The 9,741-nt window shown below is 34.0% G+C and overlaps 1 protein-coding gene across 2 annotated transcripts; it reads left to right on the forward strand.

Moving 5' to 3' along the window:
• The first annotated feature begins 90 nt into the window (after positions 1-90).
• LOC126748302 (tol-Pal system protein TolA-like) lies at positions 91-6,586 on the forward strand. Of its 2 annotated transcripts, XM_050457437.1 has the most exons (5): positions 91-4,880; positions 4,941-4,989; positions 5,168-5,442; positions 5,520-6,060; positions 6,358-6,586. In XM_050457437.1, the coding sequence occupies exons 2-5, from the start codon at positions 4,953-4,955 to the stop codon at positions 6,411-6,413; spliced, it is 909 nt and encodes a 302-aa protein (XP_050313394.1). In that variant the 5' UTR covers positions 91-4,880; positions 4,941-4,952; the 3' UTR covers positions 6,414-6,586. The 2 variants fall into 2 exon arrangements, with proteins under 2 accessions (XP_050313394.1, XP_050313392.1); XM_050457435.1 differs by having other exon boundaries at positions 92-4,880; positions 5,520-6,586.
• Positions 6,587-9,741: the final 3,155 nt, after the last annotated feature.

Genomic DNA, 9,741 nt, shown 5'->3' on the forward strand with positions numbered 1-9,741 from the left:
CATATTATAACCTGTATGACTTTTTTAATGATAGGTTTTAACCTTGGACATGTTGGAAATTTTTTTTTCCTTTTTTCTTCTCTAGTTTTGTCAACAAGTTTAGTAATTGATTGTTTTATTTAGTTATCTTTAATTCAAGTATGTTCAAAAAGTTTTGTCTTCTTGTTTTTAAATTTGTTCATTGTTTTGTCAATTTTTGAAATTGTATTTTTATTTTATTTTTTTAGCTTGTAGGATGCTTGTACACAAGATTATTCTTACGTAATATAGCACAGTTTCTTTCTTTCTTTCTTTCCGTAATAATCAACGTCAAAAGTTCTTCATTGAAAAACAATTTGAAAAAATCAACCCGGCTAATTGCATTTTTTGCATCCTGTGAGGGTTCACTAGGGCTACAGACAATCACAAGGTCACTATTATTTACTCGGCCAGTATCAGGATCAGGCTCCCGTCATCTTGATTTTTGGTACGCGTACTCTGTTTGTTGCTTTGTATTGTTATTGCCTTTTAGGTTTTTCTGACGGGCAGATAAGGGCAGTAAATCTTCAGGATCAGAATCGTCAGTCATTTACGTAAGCTATTTCACATTCCTGGGATAGGATTCCGCGAGGTAGGTGATTTATATTCGCTGTATGCTCGTCGTCAGATTCGTCGCTATCAACTTCGGTCTCATTTCCATCATCTGGAGGTAAAATATAGATGTTAGATTCCGGCAAGTCGTCGTCCTCCTTTAAACAGTCCATTGAGCTAAGGTCAATCTGCAATAAAGGAGACATAGCGCTTAGCGTCCCTTATACATATGTAGTAACGTATTTTACATGCGGTTCAAATCAGGGGTTCGATGACCTTTACTATTTTCTTTGAACATTATTTATAAAGATTCAATTAGTAATTAATGCGGAAAATGTTTATTTAGACATACATAAAATAAAACTTACCCTTGACCCCTAGTAGAGTACATAGAGGGATCCATTTTCAATAATAATTTCGCGAGAAATAGAAAACAAAAACACCTGACACGTCGAATCAAGTGTGCTAAATACGCTTTGCGACTATAAGTGCTCGATGAATCCCCACTTTTTTTATCGCAAGGAATTTGTTGGTCCTTTATAAGGGACGCTAGGTATTAATGGGTTAAGATACGGTATCATAGCCTGGGGAGGACTTTACAATAATGCTCTCAGTCAATTAAATGTAATTCAGAGTTACCTATTAAAGATTATTTCAGGAAATATTATCTATATCCAACAAATCAACTATACAATGAAAGCATTTTAAATGTTAGAGGTCTATACTTTTTAAGCAATTATATTTATTGTTTTAGAAATAAAAATCAACAGCATGTAGATCATGTTTATCCTACCAGGAATAATTATAATAATATGTTGATTGTCCCTTTTAGAAGGTTTGATGGTAACCAGAGATTTGCATCTGTAGTTGCACCAAAAATATATAATTTATTACCTAAAAGTATAAGAGAACTAAAAAATTATTATCAATATTTTAAACAGGCCAAAATATTTATCGCAAAATACGTGAATAATCTGTTAAAATGTTTGTAATTTATTGTGATGTTTTGTCAGATTGTTTAAGATCAAATGAGGAGCAGACTTGCAAAATGCGGTTTGTCTAAAATTGTAAATTTTCAGGAAACATCAAAAACTGTTGCTACGAATCGGTCTTACTTACCGAGTTAGGACTTAGGAAAAATTATGAAAATTTAGGATAAGTAAATACTAATTTGGAAAAAATTTTTGGGTAAATTACCACCAAAAAATTGTGATATAGTAACTCAGCTTTCAGCAAAATATTATGGGTGGAACTTTTTTTCTTTAACAAAAGTCTTCGACAAGAATGAATCCTAGTCACTTTTTTCAGATGCAGCAAAAGTTTTTTATGTCAAGTAAATGCCAGTCAGTTCCAAGTTTTTGTACGCCATCCACTTTGGTGTAGATATCCCAATATTGATCTGGAGTTTTTATAATACTAACCTTAAGCTTTTTTCAATGCGTCCAAAGATACGATCGGCGGGGAGATAAGAGTGACCTCTAATTGGAAATATGATTTCTATGTCCCTAATCTGCTCACATGAAAACGTTTGGAGCCAAAACATTAAAGCATGCACAACATGATTATTTTTATTTTGTCCTCCACACCCATCTGCAAAATAACGGATTTTTGTCGCATTGTCTAGAAATGTAAGTTTTTTCAAAAAATCGATAAGAGCGGAAGATATCTCAGTCGCCCCTCTACCTGCTTGGTGCTCCATCCACGTATAGAATACTGGGTCTTTACAATTAAGTTTGGTAATGCAAAAAAAGTATATTGACAGCTGTTGGGCGTAAAATGCCTCCTGAATAGGGACCTTCGATAATACCTGAACTTGTTGCAGATCAAAGCAATATGAAATGGTATTGGGATCTTCAACTTTCATTAATTTATGAAATTGTGATGCACGGAATTTATGCACTTTTAGTTTAGTACATAACTTTTGTTTTTGTGTAGCAATTTGAGACATACCAATTTTGGTTTGCGTTCTAACGCAGTAGCTACAGACGTCAGTAGCGGGACTACCGAATCCTATATTAAAGTATTTACTAAACACCCGGCTGAAATATTTGTAATTTACTTTCAGATTTTTTGGTGATTTTTTGTTATATAATTGCCAAAGTATAGAAATGCTGTATTCTGATAATACATAAATCCGTCGAGACTTTTTTCTTCTATAGTGGCTTTCCTTTCCTTGTAACTGACTAATAAAAGATCTTACAGCATTCAGTTTACCCACAAACTTAAAAGTGCGTCTATCCCCTCCCCTTTTTTATGTTAAAACTGTTTCCCCACTTTGCACTTTCCTGCAAATGGTATTCACCCTCCTCTGACCAACATTGACAGCCATTATAAACTTCTGACAAACCTGCAATTTTTGTTGCTTAACGAAAACCTAAATAAAATTTGGTGAAACATTCAAACTAAAAAAAAATTTAAAAATCCATATTTTTTTTAAATAAAAATACATGTATATAACAGCGTGGGGATTTGAGCACTTTTAGTTTAACTTACGCAATATTTTACTGCAAAAGAGTGAGGTTTTCCATCAGCCTTGCGACACCTTTTTCGTTTAGGTATATCTAAAGTAATGTAACTGGCTAAAATTCCATCTTGAACGGTTTTATTGGATTTTCTATAAAAAACTTGCCGAAGTTTAATTACATCTTCTCGACTCACTTGCTGACGTTTTAAATTTGAATTATTTTTATGGTTGCAAGCTATATTAAATTGCTCTAAATCGGGATCATGGTTTGAATACCTTAAAATAGTATAAAGTTGTAACAAAAATAAATAAGTCTTAAAAAATAAATTCAAACCTCACTTGTTTGTTTCTTTCTCTAGTTGTTAAATTAATTTGTCGCTTTCGGCTACCCCGGTCACTATCACCAAGAATGTGCTCACCATCTACAGACTCCATTGTGATTTAAACTTCACGAAAAAGTAATGAAACAAACACAAAATACTTGTACATAAATAAAACCACACCGACAGAAATTAGGTTATCAAACAAACATATTTACATCTGGACCAAACGCGATTTGTTTTTCTTGTGGACAAAATACTTTTTGTTTGTCTAAAGGTGATAAACTAAATGCTTTTTGCATGTCTAGGGGATTTTCGCAATATATTTTAAATGGTACAAAATTCGATTTGAACGTCCAAAATGACGTGAAATGATAGAAATTCGGTTAAATAATGTTGCGCCACCTTTAGTTCAAAATGTGAAAATTTGGACAAACTGCGTTTTGCAACTCTGCTCCTCAAATGGGTATTTCTTGGGGATTGTTAATGTAAAACTATCTCAATGATCATTGAATATAAATTTTGTTAATAATAATCAATATTGTTAGTAAGTTAAGGCTACAGGAATACATTATTTCACTTGTGTTATAATTTAATATTAGGAATAATGTATAATAAATTTCTGCACATACAGGTAAACACCTACATAGGTGCATGAAACAAATTTGTGAAACTCAGATCTAGAGATATGATTATACACATGTTTGTACTGTACATTTTCTAAATAAATAAATAAATAAAATAATTACATTTGAACTTTTTATCTTAAAATTATGCAAATAATTGCATGTCAAATTTATTGTGCATACTGAATTAAGACAGACCCTGTATATTTCCTTATAGTTAAATGTTTTAGTATAAAATGAACTGAACTTGTCAATAAATCAGTAAATAAATAAATATTATCAAAGTAAAATAAAAAAAATATAAATAAGGCGTGTCTAATATTTTTACCATAAAAATTCAATATATTTTTATACCGATAAATTACTTTGGCATAATTAATTTATGATGAACCAACATTTAAAAAAATTCGAACATTTTTATGGCACAGTTGTTGCATTTTAGCAAATATCTGCTGTTACCAAATAATTGTGTCAATAGTGGACAAAAAATTGGGGCGTTGCTAATTCCGAGCTTATATAAAACCTTTGGGTTAATGAATTGTAAATCGGCGTCGATCTTATTATTGAATAAGAATTATTTGAACGGCAAATATAAAGTGAAATTTTTAGATGAAACCGCACAGCTTCGATAAAAGTTATTAGTAAAAAAAAAATACGTCAATCAATTCGATTCTTAAATTGTTCCATTTCGTGCACTTCCTAAAAACCGAGTCATTTATAATGGTTGGTTTCTCTCTTTTTACGTTTTCTGTCTATTTCATAGACTTCTTAGATCTGTATCCCCTCCTTTAGCTAATAAGACGGTCTTACAACTTACTTGGTATAAAGCCTTGAGTTGGCAAATTTTCGTCAGTCCGCCAAATAGCAATAAACCCCATATTAGGATTATATGTTTCTTTGGTAGGTATTTAACATTTTGAGTCTAAAATACCTCTCTAAATAAAACATTTATTTTTTCAGCAAAATTATATAATGGTGTTCTGCTTTCTTCTTGTGGTAACATGCATCCGTAAGTACAAATTATCTTATTTATAATTTTAGTTTTTCCTATATTTTCATGAATATTCTCCCTCTAGCCATGAAAATATTATTTTGATTTTTGCACCTGAAGTATTAATCCACCACGCATTGAAACATAATATGATGAGTATAATTTTACAGTTATTTGAGGTTTATTTTTATTTTAGTGGTATCACCATTAAACGCACAAGAGTATGAAGAAATAAACGTCCTATCAAATTTTGACATACAATACCAAAGTGACACGGGAGGTGTGTCCGACCAGGGTGGTCAAGCTGTATCAGCAGGGGACAAAAAACAAGGTCTCAGTGTTGGTAGTAGTTTAAGAAGCATTGCAGAAGGATCTTCAAATACAGCAAAAGATGCTGTAAACAATCAGGACGCCGCTGGCTACCAGGCGGCCTATGTGGCCAAGAATACCCTAGCGCAATCTGCAGCCGGAGTAAGACATTATTATTACTAATCACTTACAATAATTCAGTAATAACATTTACTTAAAAATAATTATTTTCAATATAGGCATCCGCAACTGCCCAAGCTGCCCTAGCAGGGAAACAAATTATCCTTCAAGGACTCGAACAGCAATTCAGAGATGCTCAACAAGCACTTATGGGAGAACAGCAACAACTTATGCAAGCACAAAGAGCCGCAGACTCAACCAACCGTGCTGCGCAGGAAGCTCGCGCACACGTGAACGTTCTTCAGCAAACATTGAATGCTGCGCAAGCTGCTGCCGATCATGTTACTCAAGCAGCTTCAGAGGCAGCGGGGGAGCTAGCAGCTCAGCAATCAATGGTGGGTTCAGCAATGCAACGACTAGATCAAATCGGTCAGCAATTAAAGAGTGTCAGGATTGACTTCCAAGCGACGCAAGCAGCAGCTCAAAAGGCTCAGGTCGCTGCGCAGGTGGCAGCAGCTAATGCTGCTGCAGCCGCTGCTAAGGCGGCTGCTGGATTAGCGAAGGCGGCGCAATTGCCTCCACCTCCTCCTCCACCAGAGCAACCAAGTGGAAACGACAACGGAGGGAAATCAGGTGCGGGCGCCGGTAAAGCTGCTGGAGGTAAAGGAAAACTTACTGCTCCTTACAAGCGCGAATTTTATAATCATTTTGAATATGAAAGATAACTACAAATAAATGGCGTATTGCTACTTTTTTTATACTTTTCATTAAATAAACCAGGTCAAAATTAATAGTTTATTTTTCTGGACAATCGTCTGCGGCACCATCCTCTGTTAAATATTAGAACTTTTTAAAAGTTTTAGGAAAAGCTGGATTTTAACCAGTATTCTAGCTTCTTCTATTAAAATTTATTATTTCAAACTACCATCCTAGGATAATTCTAGTTTTATCCTTTAGGATGGCTACGTAGTATACCACTACTGGGCAACATAATTAACTTCTTCATGCCATAAAACACTTCTTAAAGCAAAAAATTGGCGTCAAAGACTGAAACAATACCTAGGGAATGGTAAGGAGAAATACATAATCACGTGTCTTAACTTATTCTGAGGTTGGTGATCTTTAACATCATTGTCACGAAGAGTATTATAGCGAGAATATATTTTGTAAATAAAGTTGTCATATTACGTAGTAAGTTTTATACCTCTAGGAAATTCCTTAACAAATGAAACAATTTGTTCATGAATTTAATAAAATTGTTTTAAAACTTTGTTGTGTACTACTTTACCTTATATTATCTTATATATAAACCACTGTTTTTTGAAATATAAACCTATTTGTAACAATTGCTATTAATTTTTTTAATAGACTCACCAATCCACTTAGCGGAATTATGACATCAGCATATTCTACGAATATCTCTCTCGGAATTTAGAAAGGAGTTGCAATGTGCCGAAATCTCATTGCACATATTCCTATTACGTAACAGCTCACCTTTCCTATAATGCCGACGCGATTGAAATGTAATCTGTTATGTTCTTAGAACATTCTATTCGTAAAAAAAGTGTTCTTTTCTACGAATATCTTCGGTAAAGAATGTTTCTACGTTCTTCAGTAAAGAATGAAGGCTGCGCAAGCTTCGGTCCATCATTGGTAATTCGGCAATCAATTCATCGACTCGATTTGGTCAGCAACTAAAGAGTATCAGGATTGACTCCCAAGAGACGCAACAGCAGCTTAAAAGGCTCAAAATTAAGGTGCGGGCGCTTGAGGTAAATGAGTAGTGAATACAACATAAATTTTAAAACATTTTGCAAGCATATTTATAACTTCGCTATTATTTTTATAAAGTCACCATTCCACTAAACATACATGACATCAACATGTTCCAAGAAGAATTCTCAGGGAATCTAGATAGCATTTTCAATGTAATTAAACATCATTGTAAATAATTGTACAATTGTGGTCCCATTTTTTTAATTTCTATTTTACATTTTGAACGTTCTGTTACTACAGACATTCTATTCCTACTCATAAGAAAAGAATCTATCTTAATGTAATCATTGTTATAATTGGTAGCATCTGCCTCAAATAGCTTGAAGTCATATTTTGGCCAAATTTCTTGCAATATTTGTATTTCATATATTTGTATTTAGCTTGTCACTGAGGCTGAGCCTTGATTGGTCATTGAGCCGTCTGTATACCAGACTAAGTCTGTTTTTATTAGATGGCCAGGGATTTTTCCAGAAATGCATATGTTGAAGTATTATTGAGGAATTATCTTATCTGATAGCATGTTATAGATTAACTCTACTTCTTGATTTTCTCTACTTTATAGATCCCTGCTTTTATTTGCCCTTCTATGGGGCTTTGACCTCGTTGAACCTGTCTTGGACCCTCTTTATTTCTGCTCCTATAAAAATATGGATTGGCGGTAGCTAAGCTAGGAACTAGCAGTACCTCCATCGTTGAATAGGGATTCTTATGGCTCCGGTACGAGCATTTGAACCGTCTACAGTTGCCTAATTGCTATGCTTCAACCTTCCTTACACCAGGCAATGATAAGTTGTAGAAATTAATAGGAGAAATTATTACATTATAATGATTTCTACAGTAAGTAGCTCTAGTTAGACTGCTCCAAGTTGCCTTATAATAAAAAGAAGGAAAAAGAGGAATTTGCAAATTATTAGCTTAATGATAGTTCTGTAAAGTTGTTTTCTCTTTGCAATAAAGCATTTATTATTTATTTTTAGTATTAATAAAGATTTTATGCCACACGGCAATTGCACTCCCCTCTGGAGAAGAGATATCAGATAACTCAGATATCAGAAAGATGAAGCTCTGATGGAGTCCTTTCTATGTTATCGGACTCTGTTATTTACCTTTATTTACAATTAATACACTTAAACTAAAACATGACGTGTTTTTTTAAACTAGTTGACGTTATCTCCGTTTCTAATAAACTTTCTGATGATTCGAGATGTGAATAATAGCGTTAAGGTAGTTAGCGTAAATAGCTTTCCTTAAGTTTGAGCAGTTTTATATTTTTGATCAGGCTCTTTGGCATTACTCCTGTTATTGATACAATAATTGAGATTGTCCGCACTTCTGTCATTTTCCATTGTCTTCTCTCTTCTCTCTCTTTTCATTATATTCCGCTCTTAGGTTGGTATTAGTAGAAATAGCTACATTAATAAGCGTTGTCTTCCAAGAAATTTCATCGATTAGAATTAGGTCAGTTCTATTATTACTTACTCGTTGGTCCGTAAGTACAATGCGATCCCAATATAATTTGTGTTGTTCATTTTCAAGTACTGGTTCGGCTTATAGTTATAATATGGTACCTTAGCTTCTGATAAGAGTTTCTCTGCGATCTTTGCAACTAGAGTATGCTGTTTTTTTATATTCCGTTGGTGCAAAAGTTTGACATCCATCAGTGACATGCTGAATGGACTCCGTTGTCTCACATCCATATCTGCATCTGTCACTTTGTACCGTCGAATCACCTATGATAAACTTTAAATAATTTCTTCTTGGTATTACTTGATCTTGGATAGCCACAAGAAACCCTTCAGTTTCGGGGAAAAGCTATCCCGAAGTCAACTAGTAGTTCGACGCCGCTATGTTGACATACTCTTGTTGAACTTCGTAATGTTTGAACTTCTTAATAATGTTCACAGTTCGGCATTTATCCAGTCCAAAGCTCATTCCTATATTATCGGAGAATTTTTCCACTATCTTAAGCATCTCTTTTAGTTCATTTTGTCTTGCTGCAAAAATTTTTAAATCATCCGTAGATGGTTTACTCTTATTAGTTCTCTATTATTCTTTTTTAGGCCAAATCTGCACCTAGCTGAATTGAGTTTTCTAAAGAGTGGGTTCCTCGCAAGGCAGATCGTTCACTTATCCCAGACTGGATAATAATCTAGCCACCGTGTTGGTTCTCTTAGATTTTTCCAAGGCTTTTGATTTAGTAAATCACAAAATTTTTTTAGCATTACTACATTATTTAAGCTTTTGCGAGTCGGCCGTTTTTTTAATATATTTTTATCTGTCTGGCCGGAAACAAAGGGTAACATTAAATGGCAAAATTTCGAAAGCCCTGGATATGATTGTTGGCGTTCCCCAAGGTAGTATTCCTGACCCATTGTATATGTACTTTATACACTTTATACATCACAGATTACAAAAATAATACAAAATTGTAAACACCATAACCGATTCCAAGCGATCTATCGGTTTTAACCGCGGTTAAGCCCTTGGTTCACCTTGAACAGTCCCTTTATAACATAACCAATCGTGTCCGCTTGGACGTGTTTGGTTGAAGTAACTTCGTAATTT

The sequence above is a fragment of the Anthonomus grandis genome, chromosome 22 (assembly GCF_022605725.1).
Source record: "Anthonomus grandis grandis chromosome 22, icAntGran1.3, whole genome shotgun sequence".
In the NCBI taxonomy this organism is placed as follows: Eukaryota; Metazoa; Arthropoda; class Insecta; order Coleoptera; family Curculionidae; genus Anthonomus; species Anthonomus grandis.